Source organism: Cyprinus carpio, chromosome A24 (assembly GCF_018340385.1).
Source record: "Cyprinus carpio isolate SPL01 chromosome A24, ASM1834038v1, whole genome shotgun sequence".
Classification (NCBI taxonomy): domain Eukaryota; kingdom Metazoa; phylum Chordata; class Actinopteri; order Cypriniformes; family Cyprinidae; genus Cyprinus; species Cyprinus carpio.
In genome coordinates, this window is record NC_056595.1 from 17,328,852 (window position 1) to 17,348,988 (window position 20,137).

A 20,137-nucleotide genomic window follows, 5' to 3' on the forward strand; every position below is an offset into this window, starting at 1 on the left:
CCAACGTAGTGGTTTTGATTCCCAGTGACTTGAATATTTTGAATCATTTCACTTAAAAGATTTAGTACACCAGAAGGAGGCAAGAAGTGATCGTGTCATTGAATCATTCACTCAACGATTCATCTCAGAGCGGATTGAAACAATGCGAGAAATCTACTGACTCAGAGACTCTGAAGTAGAGACCTGCGCAGGATTTTTCAGTCCCACATCCGCAGAAATATACGTTATCTTGTCCTGCTCCCACCCACAATTTTTTTTTTCAGTCCATCCATTAAATTTACATGAAATAGTAAGTTCCGTGTCGCCTAGACACAACATCCCAGCATAAACGCTCCCAATAAAATATTTATTAAATCATCAACATTCACAAACCACTGTTGTTTTCAACAGAAAATGTCTCTACTCTGTGCTTAAGTGTTTTCATCATTTTCAGCCAATCTATCTTTTTCACCTTCAGTTTTCGCTCATCCTTCAACTTGAACTGGAATTTATCAAGGTACGGGAAAAAAGATTAAGAGAAAAACAATTATAGCCAAAGCACTCACATGCTTTGCAACAAAGATTTGTTCACTTAAAAGATTCGTTCAAAAACACAGATTCGTTCATCTATGGCGTCACAGAGGCTGAAAAGCGCAGGTGTTCCTTTAAATGACTTTTAGTGAATAAAGCGTGATTTGTAAATCAACTGCGATTTAAAATAAAAGCTTTATCATACGAATGTTTACGTGACTGAAAACTTAATTTGAATGTGAAACGCAAAAGGTTTTGCATTAAACTTTTTCATTTTTTTTAATTTTTTTTTAATTTTGCTATAGCTAAGGTAAAATCGAATAATTTCAGTTTAGTTAAATTTAAAGAGGATTTTACAGAGCTTCAGTCCTGAACTTATGGTTAGCCTACTTAAAGATTTTGACATATTTACACTCCCTTTGACCACTAACCTACTAGTAACCAAACGAACGCACGCAAGCGGACTTCCTGTGTGACATTAGTAGGTTTGCGCATGCAGTATTTTTCATAAAGTCAGACGGAAAGATGCTTAGACTATCTCGCTGTGTATCATAATTTCTGAGTGTGGGCATAAAGGAATATTCCCTCCACTAAGTTAATTGTGGTCTTGTGGAAGAAGACGTGACGTATTAGTATCCTTTGAGCAAACAACAGTGACTCGCGCTGACAGCACGCTCCTCACACGTGAGATGTGAAACATGGATCATCCAGCGTATCATGGGCCGATAAGCAAACAGAGATGCGAGGAGCTGCTCGGCAAGAAAGGACGGGACGGGACATACCTCATTCGGGACAGCGAGACCATCCAAGGAGCTCTCTGCCTCTGTGTGTAGTGAGTATTTTTTTTAAGAAACTGATTGTTGTTGACTTTATCAAGGAGTCATTTTGGAATGAGTGTGTTCTTTATGGTGTAATCTCTCGGTTCTTCTAATTTCCTTGCCACCATCCGATACAAGATGGATAGATGGTTAAATCTCGTATACACTTAATTGAATGAATTGTTACTAAAGGATGGATCAAACTGATCTTATGCTTTATTATTAGTTTAGTAGCTACTACCACCAACAGAAAAAGTATTGTGAGCAGATAGTGTTGAAAAATAACTTGTTGCTGGCTACTATTAGGAACTACTTAAAGTATGTAAATACATATACGTTCCAGACATCTTGCTCCCCATTTTTGGGACAGAAAATATATGCATAATTACTTAAAATTATTATTATTATAATAAAACAGCAACACATACATTTCACAACTGTGGAACTTATTTCATAGCAGATCAAATATGGAAAGAATGAAGACTGATGTTGATAACGATTGGAAGGCCTATTAAAATTTTTTAATATGTGACAGTGTCGAAAAAAAAGCCAGGAGTTTTATAAAATCTCATAAACTGATGTGTAGTTTTAGCAGTAGTCAGTGATAATGTAATGTAAATTCTTTTTTTTCATATATATATATATATATATAAAATAATATCATATATGGTTCAGTTGTATTAAGAATATCATACTAATAATCTCTAATTAAATTGGACATTTTAATTACTAAGGGTAGGTTCAGTCTATATCAAAAATCGTTGACATTTTTTAATATTTTAATAGTTTTTTATCTTTTATAATGGGAATATTTATAGTAAATTAAGCAGTGAATGTTTAATTTGTAAAAAAGTGCATTTTTCATCCTAGTATTATTTCTAAATATCTCCAGTTTCTAGCCCTGATATTATGTCGCAGTCCAGTTTGACCTGGTTCAGTTTTTGAGTTGTTGGTAATGCTTTGAAACCAATGATGTTTTTCTTGAAATTTTGGGTCTTTTTGTCATTTAGGGTCATGAAAATGCCTGCAAAGTGTGGACAGTCTGATGTGTTGTGGAATGTGCATACAAAATTTAGATTTAGATTTTGATGTTAGTGGGTCAGTTTGAACTGCGTATTTAAGGCAGCTGCACAGACCCGAAAAAAAAGTGCGTATGTAAAATGTGTAAAGTATTTTGTGATGTCAGTTTCTTAACTATCCTCTAAAAGGTATTTACACTTGGCAGACGCTTTAATCCAAAGAAATTGACACGACATTGAAGTCATACATGTTATCAGTTCATCTACGTTTAGTACGCTGGGAATCAAACACATCATCTTGCAACTTCAGGATAACCACGACAGTGCTTTCCACACTTCTTCTTTTTAAAATCATATGTTCTCATTTATTTTTTTGGAATATGTGAAGTGTTAATGTTTAAGGTTTGCTGTTTTGTTTGTTTCTCAGAATGGTGAACCCAGTTATGGGTCAAAACACAAACACAATAAATACTGTATTTAGATATTTCTTCCTCCAAATTGTGGACTTTCTGAAAAAGAACAGCTGAATTTTGTTCAATAAAAATGCCTTAGGCAAGATAGGGTGAAGCATTCAGCAAATGCAGATTAATAAAAAGAGGAAATGTGCAGCTTGTGTCAGTGGAAAAAGAGAACTGTTAGATCTGGTAGATAAATTCATGCACAGTAGAAATGACAGACTATCAAGTGAAACTTTGCTCAGATTTAGAGTATAAATAGGAATCTGCAGTAAAAGTGGCTACTGCATGTTTACGGGCCATTCTAGTGATGTTAAAGTTGGAAATAATTCAAGGGGCCAAAGCAATATGCTGTATAGTCAAGAGTCATAGAATTCTAAATTCACAAAAAAAACGTGTTCTTGCATTCTGTTTGCATCTTTTAATTGTTTAGGTAGGCTCATATGGACATCTTTGGCCATTGCATTTTTTCATTGTTTCATGTCCTGAATGGCGCACATTTAATATGCTATTTAGTTAGAAGTATTTCAACTTCGAAAAACGTGGCTTAAGACACTTGCGTTATGTTATATTCTACTGCGATTAAATAACGAATCCTGTGCGATTGTATATTAGTTTCATATTAGTGATCCAAGTCTTACAGTTTCTAATTTCAGTGTATTCTGGATGTTTTCGAACAATATGCTAATACTGAAATTATCTCCAAATAAAAGTCACTGAATGGTAAATAAATGTTGCCGTATATAATGGAACTCTAATATAAAGCTATAATCTATATGTATTACTGTTATTATCAGTGATGGTAAAGTTGCCTTATTTGTTGATATTTCTTTTTGGCAGCATCTTAACAGTCTGTGTGTAGAATGAATGTGTGCAGAATGCACTGTAGATAGATAGACGAAAACAAACAAACAAAAATTAAAGGCTAAACTAAAAATAAATTCTCAGTTGTCCTCACATAACAGTTAATAATAATAAAAAACTTAATGAAAAGAGTACTAAAAGTTTTATCAGTGAATCTATGATCAACCCAAACATAGCATGATATTTCCTGAAGGTCACTTGATAAGAAAGTGTCTTCCAAGAATACACAGATTAATATACAAAATGATGTCAGAGTATACCATAACCATGTCATTTCATGTAAAAAGCTCTAAAAATATCATTTTTTAAATGCTAACCATTATGTATGTATATTTTCAGTGTTTTCATACAATCATTGGTTGTTTGAAGGTTTTATGCAGATAAATGTAGGGCTTTTAAAGACCTTTTTAAAATGAAGTTAAGAAAATTTAAGTAATGGAAAACAATACATCAATATGGTCTCTAGATGTAACTGCCTTGTATAAGCAATACTTCAAAGTAAAAAAAAAAAAAAAAAGAAATATTACTTTATGAATTTAAGACATTTTAGAACTTTGTGGAAGGGCTATTTAAAACTTTTTAAGACCCACATATGCCCTAACTATCAAACCCCAAAGGTCATGGTCTGACATAATTCAAGTTTTAAAGTTTTAATGTAAATAGACTATGTTCACTTATTTATTTATTCATTTTTACAGCAAAAAAAAAGTGGTCTATACTTATAGGATCCTCCAAACCCACACCGGAAACTTCACTCTACAGGTAGGATACACTGAAATAAGTATTCTGTGCTGGATAACTTTGGCACCTTTATTCACTGCCATAATCTTATCTGTTTGCATTGGTTTGTCAACAAATATGAATAAATATATAAATATAAATGAATGAAATTCATTATAATGTCACAACACAAATTGTTTCAGGCCAGCACAGGTGTAGAGGAGAAGTTTTTCAAGACGTTGAAGGAACTTATTCGCCATTACAAGAAAAAAAATCAAGGACTTGCAACACACTTATGCCGTTCGCTGAAAAGAAAAACGCTGCCAGATCAGCCTTTGCAACGTGCAGAACCGGTAGTGCCTAATGAGGACAATGACTATGAAAGTGAGTGTCGACTGTTACAATATAAGAGATTAGCAATCATGAGACATTACCAATGTCATTACAGTGACAAAACATTATAAAATAATTACAATTAACAGGAATCAGCTTTACTGATTTAAGTGCTTCTCTTTGAAGGAGAATCAAAACTGCTCCTTTAACTAAATTAACTGTGAACACTTTTATTTTTTTTGTCTCTTACAGATGTTGATTGCTCGGGGGACTATGTTGTTGTATTACCGGACTGATATAGTCACATTGTGACGTTCTGACTGGATAACTGGATCAGACAATATGAACAATATAGATGTGCTATTACAATTTCCAAGAACTTTCTGGGCATTTTCACCACAAATATAGGAATTGCATGTGGAATCCCATGACTTGAATTACATTTTATCATAGGTATGTTTTTGTGCATGGAAAATGCATAAATTGGGGATGTAAATTTTAATGCTGTAATGGTGTGAATTTTATGGAAGCCTGTTTCTGCTATGGATAGGATAGGATTTTGGTATCATTCGTTCAATTATGGTATCATAATCATTTAAGTGAAATGCTGAATTGAAAAATTAATTTGCCATTCAGAATGTGTTAGTGTTTGGTATTGCTTTAATGAAAAAAGATTTAATGTACAGAGGATTTCACATGGTCAGTGTCACATGTTTGATTTAGTGTCCTAGAAATAGTCCAAAATATTAAATATTGTTGATTTATTTTACAACAGTCTAGATGTTCTAAAACTTGGTTTTTAGATTTTTAATGTGGCCTCAGACTTTTAAAATCCATTGTTTGTCATTGACCAATAAAGTCTGGTTGAAATTGTAATACTAATCTGGATAGGAGAAAAATATTAGGTTTGTATTTTATGCTTGATGTTAACTCAAGGACAAGAAGAGATTTTTGATTGTATATATATGTTGTTGTTGTTTGTTTTTGGTAAAAAAATGTATATCTGTATATTGTATGTACAGTTTATAAATATAATCTAATTTTGTGTCAAACAGAGTATAATAACGTATGCTGTGTAAACATTATGTTCCATGAATGTGCTTCCTTCAGGTTGTAAGGGAAAGTCGTGGCCTAGTGGTTAGAGAGTTTGACTCCTAACCCTAAGGTTGTGGGTTCGAGTCTCGGGCCGGCAATACCACGATTGAGGTGCCCTTGAGCAAGGCACCGAACCCCCAACTGTTCCCCGGGCGCCGCAGCATAAATGGCTGTGCCGGGTGTGTGTTCACTGCTGTGTGTGTGTACTTTGGATGGGTTAAATGCAGAGCATGAATTCTGAGTATGGGTCATCATACTTGGCTGTATGTCACTTGACTTCACTTTGTAACATGTAAATATATAATTGATGGGCCCACATTAGACAGTCAAACAGGTTTTGTGACGCTCTTCCATGTGGTCAAAGACAGCAAATGATGTAGCCTGATGTTACTGTATAATTTTAAGTTTGGTTGGTATCTTTAATAAATCAATTCAAAAAATAAAATGACTTGATTGGATTGTATTTCTACAAGATAAATGACCAAATATTTTAATTTCTTTAAAAAGAGTAGAGGCCAGTTGGATAGGCACAGCCACTAGGTTAAAAGGCGTTTTAAAAACTAGTCTGACCTACTAGCAGTTAACCAAGGGATAATCAATCTTACTATTAAAATTTTTTGTAACTATAATTGAAAATTGAGTAACGGGAGAGAAAAAAGAAGGAAAAAACTTTACTTGTAAGACTAGTAAAAAGTAGTTTCTGCAACTGGAAAGGTTTTTTTTTTTTTTTTTTTTTTTTTTATCCAAATAGGCTACACTAAAATGCAAAACAGCAACTAATGCTTATGACGTACACGAGTCAGTGCTAAATAATGAATGATGAAGAGTAGATGACGTAGTTGCATAAGTTCGTCATCGAATTCTGGCTCTCAACATTCTTAGAAAGGGGGGTTTAAGCATTTCCAAGAAGATTTAAAAAAAAAGAGATTAACATAAAAGTGCAAAAAAACCCACTGAATCAATATTTAAACGACTTGTTGCTTCGTAAAAATGCTCTACCCTATGTTTGAAACGTAAATATTTAGACATATTTGTAAATGTTTCCATTGTCCCCCCATCCCATTTTGGATAATGAACACTTCCGGGGATTCGAAGTGTTAGCGGGAGGAAGTTGCTGTTACTAGCGGACAGTGGGGAACTGTCTTATACGTTTTTGAGTAAATACTACATAAAATAAAATACTAGTAACTATCAATATTAAAATAGAAGTCACCTCCATACTTGATGAAAACGTTGTACGGGAGAGAATACGATTTATCTGTTATTTAATCTCAGTAACTGCGTTTATTATCAACTAGCATAGCCTACTGTATGTTTACAAAACCTACCGAGAAACTGTTAAGATAGTTTCCCCATTCAGTTATTTGATTATTTTTGTTCATTGATCCTCCTTGGGTGCAAAGATGGATGTATCGACCTGTCTGAAGTCTCTTCTGTTGGCCATTCGTCAGTACAGAAATAACAGAAGCACTGTAAATGCATCCCAGCTGCAGAAACACATTGAAGTGAGTAAACACATTTTTTCTGTGGGATTATTGAAAACGAATTATTTGTGTGATCTATCCAATGCTGTCATTATTTAGTCTCCTTCAAGTTGTTCCCGAGTCCAAAACTTTTTAATTCTTATGTGAAAGTGAAACACAAAAGCAGATGTCGGGGAATGACAGTCAACATTGACTTCCTCTCATCATTTACATACAATGAAAGTGAAAGGTGACTGAAGCTGTCATTCATCTCCTTTAGTGTTTTGGAAGGGGGAAAAAAAAGCTGTTTCTTAAATATTCAACATCATTTTCTTCTGTTTATGGTCTAAATTTTGTTTATTTAATTATTTTTTAATCTTTTGAATGCCACAAACCCCAAATTATTATCATCCTCATGCGAAAGACCCCCATCCTTAAATTTTAAAAGCAGCAAAATATTATTTTATGTATGAAGACTCAAAATTAATATTATAAATGTTTAAAAAAAAATAGGAAAATATTTTGTTTCTATTGTTAATTTGTTACATTAATTTTTTTTTTTAAAACCAGAATCACTGATTTGGAAAAAAGATCACCCCCTTTTGTCAGTATTTTGTTGAACCACCTTTTGCTTTAATTACAGCTTTTAGTCTGTTGGGATATGTCTCTACTAACTTTGCACATCTAGACATTGCAATATTTCCCACTCTTCTTTGCAGAACAGTTCAATTTGATAGTGACCGTTTGTGGACTGCAGTGTTTAAGTCATTCCACAGATTTTCAATGGGCTTTAAGTCTGGGCTCTGATTAGGCCATGCAAGAACATTTACCTTTTTCACCTTCAACCACTGTGTGCTCAGTTTTGCTGTGTGCTTTGGGTCATTGTAGTGTTGGAAGGTAAACTTTCTTCCCATTGATTTTCCTCAAGAATTTCACAGTGATTTGCCCCATCCATTTTTCCTTCTATCCTGACAAGTGCTCCAGTCCTTGCTGCAGAGAAACACCCCATAACAGGATATTTCTGCCTCCATCCTTTACTGTAGGAATGCTGTTATTTGGATGGTGAGCTGTATTGGATTTCCGTCAGACATATCGTTTGGTGTTGAGGCCAAATAATTCAATTTTAGTCTCATATGCCTCAGAATCTTCGAGGTGCGTTTTGGCAAAGTGCGTGTCGTGACTGCATGTGTCCTTTCTTGAGGAGTCACCTTTTTCTTGCAACCCTCCCATACAAGCCACATTTGTGAAGAGTTTGTGATCTTGTTGTCACATGCACACAGTGACCACTCTTTGTCATAAATTCCTGCAACTGCTTCATAGTTGCTGGAGGCCTCTTGGTAGCTTCTCTGATCAGTTTCCTTCTGGCTCTTTCATACAGTTTGGAGCGACATCCTGAACCAGCGAGGGTCTGTGTTGTTCCAAATACCTTCCACTTCTTAAGCTGTTAGTGTTACACTGCTTGTTTTTGAGGGTTAACTTCTTGACTTCGTGTTTTTCCAGCTTATAGCTCCCAGCTATAGTCATCTGCAGGCATCTTATTACAAAAAATGTAGGCTTAATGTTTTTTTTTTTTTTTTTTTTCAGTGTGTTCAAATTTATATTACTCAATACCAGAAAGACTCACAGTGACACACTAAGGTCAAACCTCAAAGGGTCATCTTTCAAAAGAGACCAAAACCATGCATATACTCCAAATGGTTCAAGAACAGCATGCAATTTACTTTTGGTACCATATGCCTATTAGGCACATTTTACTGGAACGCTAAGGGGTTAATATTAGACTTCACCGTGCTTCTAGGCATTGATAAAGCCTTTAATTTTTTGTGTTTTTACTTTATTCTGGAGCTCTTTTGACAGTATTTTGCCACCCACAATTGATTGTTTGATTCAGTTGCTCTACCAAGGACTGAAATGATCTAAGAAAGCTCTTTTCATGCTGAGCCATTGTGAAGGTGATTTGTGGCCATTTTTTAGGAGCGGGTGATCCTTTTTTCAACTCAGTGATTCTGTTTTTTTTTATTTATTTTTATTTTTTTCTGACATGTTTGTGTTATATCTTTCAATTGGAAGTTATAAGTTGCACTGAGTAGTAAATACAGCTGATTAAAACACAAACGGTGTCTTCATTTCAGGCTGCAAAGCAACAAAATATGATTATTTTAAAGGGGTTGATTCTTTTCTTTACCCAATTCATGCATGTCCAAGATGAATTTCCCTCAAACGGGACAATAAAGCATATTCATTCATTCATTCATTCATTCATTCATTCATTCCCACTGTATAAAATATCCAATATTTTAATTGCTGTTTTTAATTCCACAGGATGTTTCAGGGCTGAAATGTGGCGGAGTGCTGTTTTCAGGTCAGGTGCTGCCCAGCGAGTGTCTGAGTGGACTCATGGAAGTAGCTGGAGATCCCAACACCAGTCACGCACTGACAGGATCCATTATATTCCTGCTGGCACAGTTTGGTATTAAATATAGTTAATATAGTTACACCCTTTAATATAGTTACACAGTCAGTTTATAGTTACATCACCAGTTGTTTACCCATGCATGTACACTTTTTAATGGCCCAACAGTTTCTGATGGTGAGGCTAAAGAGGCTTTTCACAGCAGCTACAACTTCACCGGCACATTGGCAGCCATAATCCACTGCAACAGAACCACACCAGAAGAGCCTCTTGTGCTGCAGGTGAGAGTCCTGCAGTTTAAGATTAAGTCTACACTTCACAGTTTTAAGTGCACATTTTTACTGCTGTTTATATATATATGTGTGTGTGTGTGTGTGTGTATATATATATATATATGTGTGTGTGTGTGTGTGTGTGTATATGTGTTTTATATATATATTTTTTTGTGTATGTGTGTGTGTATATGTGTGAGTATATATATATATATATATATATATATGTGTGTGTATATGTGTGTGTGTATATGCTTATATATTTGATTCAAAGTTTAAATTAACTTGCTTTTTATTTTAATATATGTTAATAATAATATGCTTAATATATTTTAAAATAATATGCTCTCCACAGTGCCTTAATGTGCTGCAGCGACTGACCTACAATGTGAAGACTCTGCATTGTGCCTCACACATCCATGAACTCATCAGCTTCCTAATGCAACATGTGTAAGACCCACGACATTCACTTTTCTGTTTTATGTATAGATGCTTGTTTGATGTAAATGCTACTTTTTAACAGAGCAGTCCTCATGTTAATAGAGATAATGTATATTACTGTACAATACCATTCAAAAGTTTCAGAAAAATTCAGAAAGATATTAATGCTTTTATTCAGCAAGGGTGCATTAAATTGGTCAAAAATGACAGTAAATACACATATAGTTTTAAATGAATGCTATTCTTTTGAACTTTTTATTAATCAAAGAACCCTTAAAAAAAATTTCAGTTTCCACAAAAATATTGAGCAGCACAACTGTAGTCATCATTAACAATAATAATAATTAGAGGTGTTTAATAAGCACCAAGTCATATTAAGAAACATATATTAAGAAAAAAATAAGAAAAGTTATTTTAAATTGTAATAATATTGTAAACAATATTACTGTTTTCAATGTACTTTTGATCAAATAAATGCAGCCTCTGTGAGCATAAACTTTTTAATTGTATCATGGAAAGTTTAATTTTTCTGGCCACAGTGTAAGAAATATAATAAATACTAATACTGTTCATATTTGAGGGATATAATATTCATCATTGAGGCCTGTAAATGCAATAATGATATTGACAAGTTATCTCAAGTCCTGCATGCAAAGCTCTTTTTAGTATCTTAAGAGGAAGCAGACATGCTAGAGGTTGTGTAGTGGAAAACCACAACACTTAACTGAAGCATAGTCTTTGCCTTTAATCACAGAGGCTGGCTGTATAGCAGTACTCTTTGATAGATGTGATATGCATTTAAATATTACACACCAATGGTTATGCATGCAGAAGTTTACAGAATTGTGAATTTGACACAAGTATACTTAGAAGAACAGCAGTTAGTTAAAACAGCCTGTATTTATAAATAAAAACTAAAATGCATAAAATATAACGCTTGTTATGATTGTCTTTAGCCAGTCATGTAATGATGACATTGTAAAGGCCTGCTTGGGCCTGATGGCCAACCTCTGTCGACACGACATCTCTGTGCAGTCACACATCAAATCTCAGGTCAGAATCGGCATCAGCTCTGCATGATGAAGTCTCAGTACGAACTCTTATACGTTTTATTAGTGACTAACCTGCTGATGACTATAATGCCTACCCTTTTTTTTCAGAGTAATGTGAAGGCTTTCTACAGAGCCTTGATTAATTTACTGGGTCATAACTGTCTGACTGTGGTCGTCTTTGTGCTGTCCATTTTATCAAGTTTGACTCTTAATGAAGAGGTTGGGCAGAAGGTAGGTTTGAGACATAGCGCTAATGTTGGTTAGCTCACGTATCGTTCTCGTCATCTTGTCTTGTGGCTGGAAACTTGTGGCCCTGTACTTGTTTTCCATTTGTGGTTGTTGATACAAAAAGTGTTTTTTCTTTTGCAGCTGTTTAATGCAAAGAACATTCATCAAACCTTTCAGCTAATATTTAATATCACAGTCAACGGAGATGGCACATTAACCAGGAATTATGCTGTGGACTTGTTAGTGGATCTCCTGAAAAACCCCAAAATTGCTGATAACCTGACCAAGTATGTGTTTATCGGAATCTGATGGCGCTGTTGTAAACGGCTTTCTTGTGGCACAGTCTCATCATTTTTTTCTCACGCTAGATATAAACATCTCTCAGTTTGTCTTTCCGAGGTTCTTGGGCTATTACACACCAAAGATCCTGATACTGCATCAAAGGTCAAATACATAATTTTTTCAATACAGTATTAGTTTTGTCAAGTAATTAATTTTTTAGGCAAAATATTTATTTAATTTCAAACCTTCAAACATTAGCTTCTAGATCAAAAGGTCTTGAATTCTTGTCCAAAGTTTGGTGCAGGCGAGTCATGAGCTCTTTGTCTGTGCAGGTTATGGAGTTGCTGGTTGCTCTGTGCTCAGTCCCTGTCCTGCGTAAGCACGTCTGTGAGACGGTGCTCCGACCTCCAGCCGCTCGACTGCAGCCTGGTACTAGAAAAGGTGTTCAGGCTCGAGGGTCTGAACCGAGTTTAGCACTTGTCCACTGGGTTTTGTCACCTCTGGATGGTCCAGAGCAGTGCTACATGCAGGCTCTGTCCCTGCTGGCAGAGCTTTTTGAAGTATGCTAGTGTTTCAATTTAGTTTATTTGAATAATGCTTTTCAAAATACAGTTCCAAGACAGTTTTAAGTCCGGTTCAGACTACACGATTTTGCGATTTCCATCACAACGAGTTCCGTCACATCTGTTACACTGTCCAATAGGAGCACAGAAGCCCCTTCGTGCATGTTTTGAAACAAGCCGAAACGAAAGAGAGACAATGGTATCGGTCCTGCTATCCAGATTTGTGTCCACTGTCAGGTTTTCTTTCTTTTTTGGGGCTTTTCTGATGGCAAGACAGGGTAAAACACGATGTTTGCTAGCCATTGTTTGTTTATGCTAATGGCACGGCAAGCGATGAATGGTTGGGTAGCAGCGTGAAGTCTGACATGTTTCTTGTTCATGACACCACAAGATTTTGGGAGTCAAAATCACAGAATCTGACACAGCTACTGTCTTTACAAAAAAAATCTTGTAGTCTGAACGGGGCTTTTAAACATGCTAGTCTTTCTGGGGGGACGTTGTGAAGCGTCGCGCACATGGCAAAATCGGGCTAAACTCGTGTAGTTTGAATGGGACTTTACAAAGAATAGTGCCTAAAAACACCCCACTGAATAAGCTAAATGTGAGAGTGGCAGGAAAAATCCCTAAGATGTTTTGTGCCCAAAAAAGGGATGCACAAACATCACAAATCTGGACAATATTATAATTATTTTATGTCTTATTTTGTTACCAAGTTTGTGGCTAATTACTATTATATTATGTTAGATATAAATATATAAATATATATATATATATATGGATAATTACTAAAAATTTATATACATTTTGGGATTTCATAAAGATTACATTTAACTGTAGTATAGACTTTTTTAAAAAAAAGAATTTACAGTTATTTTATTATTGTTTTTAAAGATTAACTAAATGAGAATTTGATGTCTTAAAATGTAATTGTTAGCTCAGGTCCATTAAATAATATTAACAGATACAACTTTTGATTTTAATAATATATTAGTAAATATTGAAATTAACAATAACGAGTGGGGGGTCGTGGGCTAATGGTTAGAGAGTCGGACTTGTTACCCAAAGGTCGCGGGTTCAAGTCTTGGTACCTGTGTGTGCACTTGGATGGGATAAATGCAGAGCACTAATTCTGAGTATGGGACACTATACTTGGCCATATGTCACTTCACTTATCTTAACTAATGTAGTTAACAAATGGAACATTATTGTAAAGTGTTACCATTTTTGTATTAAATATTCTCCCCTTTTAATACATATGTTTATGCTTGTCTTCATCTAGGAGGCAATTGATTCCTCTCTGTGCAGCTCAGCTCAGTCGTTTGTGGAGCTCCTTCTACAGGAGGTGTTGGTTTTGCTGCAGTCTCCAGACTCCACTGAAGGAGACCAGCTGCTAAAGAAACACTGTCTACGTGCAGGCCGTGTCGTTGACTTTCTATTAGATATCCTTAATTTTAAGGCACAATAATCACACTTCAGTACACCTCACAGGACAAGCTGTTTTTTGATGAGCTAGTGTTAGTAGCCAATCGGTATCAGCAAATATCAGATAATTATTTGGCCTGGCTTATATATGAATTGACCAGTAATTTGTTGTAGTATTGTGATTGTCTGATTCTACTGTAATGGTATTGATGTCCTTGACTCTTTCACTGCTTTGCGGCGATGATGCTCTGAGGATGCTGGTGTCCCAGAGGCTCAGTCCTGAGGTGTGTGTCTCACAGGTGGAGCTTCTGCTGTCCTACAATCAAGACCTCTCTGGGTCCACCTGCTCTACCTCCAACTATCAGCTCAGGTTATTAAATGCTTTGGAAGTAATACTGTTTGTATGAAAGCATTGACACTTATAGTACCAGTCCAATTTATTACCATTTCTTTATCTACGGTGCTCACCAAGGCTGCATTTATTTGATCAAGACATACAAATACAGTACTATTGTGAAATATTACACTTTTCTGTAACTGTTTTCTATTTTAGAATCTAATTTTATTACAGTGATGGCAAAGCTTTCATGTGATCCTTGAGAAATTGTCCATCAAAAAGAGTTGTCTCCTTGTGCATCTCTAGTAAGGTGTGCTCTCAGGTGGTGCTGAAGACTCTAGAACTGATGAGCCATCTTAGGCAGCAGATGCCAGAAATGGAGACGTCCTTCTACAGGATCTTACAGGTACAAGACCTACGCTGCCTTCCCCCAGACTTTGTTCATTCTGTATCAGATATATATAGCGCTTCCCTTTCTGTGATCTCTCTTCCGTTGTGTGCAGGACCAGCGCATGGTGACACCTCTCTCACTAGCGTTGACCTCTAACTGCAGAGAGTATGTGCAGGTTGCCCTTCGCATACTTGTTGAAGCAGCCCCACTCCCCGATTTCCCTTCTATCATGTGAGTCAACAGAACACACAGCCACAGTGTGACTGTTTACTCTGAGGTGTCAAAACATTCAGCTTGACAGTCCAAGCTGTTTATATGAAGTACCAAACATTCTGATTCTTGATGACTGAGTGAAAAAAAAATATTAATTTGAAAGTGTTTTAATTTTAATATGTGTTGCTTGCTAAGGCATTACTGTTGCTCATACTTAGAATTATAAATGTGAATAAACTGCTAATCCTACTATTAAAATTGTATGCATAACTAAGCATTTTTAAATCATGATTTGAAATGATAAAATGTGCAGAAAATTCCCTTAATGATTAAATATACATAAGGAACATGCTAAGACCACTCAAGCAAGAAAGGTTTCCACCTTAAATGCAGATATGTTGCATAATTGCAAAAAACTGTACACTACTGTTCAAAATTTAACATATTTTAAAATGTAACATATCCTTGTGATGGCAAAGCTGAATTTTCAGCACCCATTACTTCAGTGTCATATGATCCTTCAGAAATCATTCTGATATGCTGATTTGCTGCAAGAAACTTTTCTTAGTATTATCAATGTTGGAAACAGTTGTACTGCTTAATATTTTTGCATAATATGATGTGTTGATAAATAGAAAGTTCAAAAGAACAGCATTTATTTGAAATAATAAACCTTTCGTAACATTAAAAATGCCTTCATTAGCTCTTTTGATTAATTTAAAATAAAATAAATAAATAAAACCCCAATATTAGTGCCTTTATTTATTTAGAAATAAATATTGCCACTAAATCGGAAAATAATTGTTCTCTGTCACTCGTGTTTTAAGTCTGGGGGACAGTATTGCTGCCAATAACGCATACTGTCAGAGGGATGGTGAGCTGTCGATCCGGAGCAGTTCTGCTAGTGAAGATGTGTCTTTCGTGGGGAAGAGTTTTCCCATAATGCATGCTGAACCACCTGGTTCTGCTTACCAGAGTATTGATAGCCTCATCGAGAAGCTTCAGAGCGGAGTGGAGGTATTGCATTTGTCTGGGCATGAGAAGCTGACAGTGACTCAGTTCTGTGACCACATTGCATGCAGACATTCCATTGTGGGTTTGGGTGCATGTAATTCCGTACTGACAATAGAAACATGTCCACAAGTGGATGGTAATGCATGCTTGTTTTTTTTAAATTTTTTTCTAATGTTGGGGTGTTGTAGTTACAGGAGAAGGTCAAAGATGTACACATGTCAGAGATCATAGATGTGTATGAGCAGAAGCTTTCTGCACTAGCGGTAAGCTGTCAACAAGGAACTTCCTGTGTATATATTTAACATATGCAGACTTTGTAATTGTATTTTCTTTTGTGTATGTAGTGTAAAGAGAGCCGTCTGCAGGACCTTTTGGAGGCCAAAGCACTCGCGCTGTCACAGGCTGATCGACTCATTGCTCAATACCGCTGTCAGAGAGCTCAGGCGGAAGCTGAGGTTACACAGTTTTTTTTTTTTTTCTTTTTTCTTTTTTTCTTTCTGCAGTAAAAACTGACTACTTTCACATGACCGCTGTTTATGCATATTTGTTTTTGGGTTGCTATTATTGAGTTGCTGTTATACAGCTGTTTTCTGTTCTTTCTCCATTCTAGGCACGTAAATTGGCATCTCTACTCAAAGACACGGAGCGGAAGAAAGAGGATCTGCAGACAGAGTTGAATGATCATCTGTTAGAGGTTGAGAGACTGAAGTCTGACAGCCAGCAGCTCCTGGAGCACAACGGCCGTCTGCAGGCAGTCGCTGACCAGCATCAGGAGCTGAAGGGCACCTACAACCAGCTGCTCAGTAGGTCAGTTTTCCACACACACACAAACACACACACTCGGAAACAACATTTTAGTCCTCCAGGAATAAATACATCACATGTTTCTTATAGATAAGCAACCTCTTCTTTCTCCTCATCCTTTATTTTTAGGTATGACAAAAATGAAGGGATGCTGAAGGAACTGCAGGCTGCCCATATCTCACTTACCCAGCAGGCTGAGGGGCTGAGAAAGACCAATGAGGGATTAAAACTCCAACAGGAGAGGTCAGTGTTTGAAACGGTGGATTGAATGTCAGGCAATTTTGACTCATGAAGGTGACATGAAGTATAACCCAACTCTAATAACTATTTGCTTATGCTTCATTCCGCCCTTGACTGAGTCAATAATAATAATAATAATAATAATAATAATAATAATAATAATAATAATAATAATATTTTTATACAATCATGAAATATTATTAATAATAAAATATTATAATTGTCATTATTATTATTTATTGGAGTTAGGTTATGCTTGATGTCAATCTCACAAAATGTCAAAAAATTATATTGTAATTATTATCATGGAGAAAAACCCAACTTAATTTAAAAGAAGTAATAATAATAATTATTGTTATTAAAGTTATTATTATTTTATTTTTATAATACTACTACTAATAATAATTATTATTATTTATTGAAGTTGAAGTTTGCTTCATGCCACCCTTGAATGGGTCAATAATAATAATAATAATAATAATTATTATTATTATAATGGAAAATAATTGAATGACCTTTTATCTGCTCAGGACTGTTGCAGAGTTGACAGAAAAAGAACAGCAGATAAAGGGCCTGAAGACAGATGTGCTGAATAAAGAGCGAAAAATAACAGGTGAGCAGTGGAAATAATTTCACATTGGTTTTATGCTGTTTCAGTCATACACACTTCCATTTGGTATAAAGTGTACAAAAAAGCCCTGTTCTGTACCAGGTCTGCAGAATGATCTGAGGAGACAAGAAGAGCAGATCCATGAGATGGAGGAGAACGTTTCCATTCTCAGGAAAGAGCTTAATAAGACAGAGCAAGCCAGGAAGGACACCAGCATCAAGGTGCAATCAACATTCACACTAACTTACATTACATTTCCATTTAGTCATTAAGCAGATGCTTTTATCCAAAGCGACTTACAAATGAGGACAATGGAAGCAATCAAAATCAACAAAAGAGCAATGATATGCAAGTGCTATAATAAGTCTCAGTTAGCTTAATGCAGTACACATCACTAGTTTTTTTTTTTAATTGTATATTAAATAATAATAAAAAAAATAGAATACAAAAAGATTAGAGGAGCTAGTGTTAGTTTTTTTTTTTTTTTTAAAGAAAACAAGCAGTTAGTAAATAAATAGAGTGCAAGTCTAAAAGGGGCAAGTTTTTAAAAATTTTTTTTATTAAGAATATAATTAGAATAGAGAGTGCTAGAGTTAAAGGGGCAAATAAAGATGGTGTTTTTAGCCGATTCTTGAAGATGGCTAAGGACTCTGCTGCTCGGATTGAGTTGGGCAGGTCATTAAAAGGTTGGTTAAATTTTGTTTTGGGTTAAGTTGAAGTGTTTTTGTGAGTATTTGGGGTGAACCAATAAGGTGGTGTTCATTTGAATTAAAAGTATGTTATAGTGGTATTTGAATTTTTTGATAGTGATTTTAGGTAAAGGGGTGCAGGGCCAGTGGTGGTTTTGTAGGCAAACATTAATGCCTTGAATTTTATCAATCAGTCCTATCAGTCTCAAATCATATTGTCTCATGATTAAGCAAAACAGTCATAATTTAGCTTTACCAGTTTTCTACCAGTTATATAAGAGGTCAGGTAGGCTGCATAATGATCCAGTGTGTTTTCTGTTGTTGTACTCATCTTGCAGGCTTCCTCTCTGGAGCTGCAGAAATCCCAGCTAGAGGCCAAGGTGGAGAAGATGGAGGAAGAGCTGAGCAAACACACGCAAATGATCGCCATGATACACAGTCTCAGCAGCGGCAAACTCAAGGGGGAGATCACCGCCAGCCTCTCTCTGTGACAAGCACACATTCATGTACATGCCATCAAGCCATGAAATGCTTCACATGCTTCATGAAATGAAAATAACTTATTTTATCTATGTTTTATCATTTTTAGTCCGTACACTTTGTATGTTGTCTTTAATGTTTTTATGAATAAATGAATAAATTTAAATAGAGAATAGAATATTAACATTACATTTCACATTTACAACAGCGTGTTTTCTGCTTAAAATTAAGGGTCGTTTTTGGCTTTGGTCTAAACAAAGAGCAGAAGGGCTTATTGAAAAATGCTAATTCATTCTCGGACAAATGAAGCTCAGTACCTTATTTTGAAACTTGCAGCGCTCATATTTAATCAATTAAATAGCATTTTGAAGTGTAATCTAAATCTCATTATACATTTATATTTAGGTTTTATATAGGTCTTCTCCTCTCATTTCTACCAGTGATCATTGTTTCCTTCACGCGGTAATCCCTGCACACACATCAATAGCATCATTGGGCTGTAGGTTGCCAAGTTGAGGGGACAAATGGGTTGAAATTTGTATGCGTCGATCGTGTGAGAAAGATGCGTTTCTTACTAGATCTGGCAACTGGACAACCTTGGACAACCTCTAATGAGGTTTGGCCCATACAAATTACGGGAGTTTTACTGTGGCAGATTGTAGAAAACATAGGGTGTGATTTGTTGGATTTTTTTTTTATAGAAAGATTAAAAATACGGGAAAATATTTAAACGGGATGATAGCGGGATAGAATGGTAAGATATGGGAGAATCCCAGGAAAAAAGGGAGGGTTGAAAGAATCTGTGGCCACCAGAGGGCACTGTACAAACTGTTTTTTTTTTTTTTAATAAACAAGAATACTTGTCTACTCTCCCTAAGCGAAAATGTTCAGTGATCATTCCTTCAGTTTCACAATGATAAGGATGTGGTTTTTCAGCTCAGAGTGTGTGTGATTTATTATGGCCTTTCATGTGAAAGGTAATACTTCCTTGTTAAAACAAAATCTTTTAGACCCTGTAAAAATCAGTTTAAATCATAGTTTCTGTTTATTTAATGCATAAGTGTGTTTCTGTATTTAAATAATTTATTAGTTGGAAGCTATTAATGCTTTTATTTATTTATTTTTTGAGAACAAAAGAGTGAGAGACCTATATAAATTAATTCAATCAGGCTTGTACAAAATGCCATTATATATTATTTGATATATTTGATTTTTTTTTTTTTTTATGTCATGTCAATGTAAATTTACTCTTAACATTAGTTTCAGTATTTTAACCTGATTTGCTACATATTTTCATAGTTCTTTTGGCAAGTTGTCAGCCAATCAGATGGATGTGTCCCAAATATTCGGTGTGGACTGTAACTCTGCATTAGACATTGGCTCTTTTTTTTTTTTTTTTTTGATATCTT

At 35.3% G+C, this 20,137-nt stretch overlaps 2 protein-coding genes across 3 annotated transcripts; both read left to right on the forward strand.

Moving 5' to 3' along the window:
• The first annotated feature begins 951 nt into the window (after positions 1–951).
• On the forward strand, positions 952–5,962 carry si:ch73-264p11.1 (uncharacterized protein LOC100000923 homolog). 2 transcript variants are annotated; one of them, XM_019099064.2, is made up of 4 exons: positions 952–1,342; positions 4,365–4,428; positions 4,590–4,770; positions 4,972–5,962. In XM_019099064.2, the coding sequence occupies exons 1-4, from the start codon at positions 1,209–1,211 to the stop codon at positions 5,013–5,015; spliced, it is 423 nt and encodes a 140-aa protein (XP_018954609.1). In that variant the 5' UTR covers positions 952–1,208; the 3' UTR covers positions 5,016–5,962. The 2 variants fall into 2 exon arrangements, with proteins under 2 accessions (XP_018954609.1, XP_018954610.1); XM_019099065.2 differs by having other exon boundaries at positions 1,210–1,335.
• Positions 5,963–6,885: 923 nt separating this feature from the next.
• On the forward strand, positions 6,886–19,392 carry cip2a (cellular inhibitor of PP2A). The gene is made up of 21 exons (XM_042714442.1): positions 6,886–7,319; positions 9,600–9,747; positions 9,859–9,971; positions 10,318–10,412; positions 11,360–11,456; positions 11,564–11,686; positions 11,825–11,970; positions 12,052–12,127; positions 12,298–12,525; positions 13,808–13,967; positions 14,179–14,320; positions 14,594–14,693; positions 14,791–14,909; positions 15,719–15,908; positions 16,094–16,168; positions 16,250–16,360; positions 16,516–16,712; positions 16,839–16,952; positions 17,480–17,562; positions 17,662–17,780; positions 18,587–19,392. Exons 1-21 carry the CDS (start codon positions 7,218–7,220, stop codon positions 18,737–18,739), a joined length of 2,691 nt encoding a protein of 896 aa, XP_042570376.1. The 5' UTR covers positions 6,886–7,217; the 3' UTR covers positions 18,740–19,392.
• Positions 19,393–20,137: the final 745 nt, after the last annotated feature.

Excerpts from the sequence above, each read along its gene's own strand:
- si:ch73-264p11.1 (XM_019099064.2), top strand. The coding sequence starts at position 1,209 with ATGGATCATCCAGCGTATCATGGGCCGATAAGCAAACAGAGATGCGAG. Across the intron at positions 1,343-4,364 it reads GCTCTCTGCCTCTGTGTGTA|CAAAAAAAAAGTGGTCTATA; the intron begins GTGAGTATTTTT and ends TCATTTTTACAG. Across the intron at positions 4,771-4,971 it reads TGAGGACAATGACTATGAAA|ATGTTGATTGCTCGGGGGAC; the intron begins GTGAGTGTCGAC and ends TGTCTCTTACAG.
- cip2a (XM_042714442.1), top strand. The coding sequence starts at position 7,218 with ATGGATGTATCGACCTGTCTGAAGTCTCTTCTGTTGGCCATTCGTCAG. Across the intron at positions 9,748-9,858 it reads ATTCCTGCTGGCACAGTTTG|TTTCTGATGGTGAGGCTAAA; the intron begins GTATTAAATATA and ends ATGGCCCAACAG. Across the intron at positions 10,413-11,359 it reads AGCTTCCTAATGCAACATGT|CCAGTCATGTAATGATGACA; the intron begins GTAAGACCCACG and ends GATTGTCTTTAG.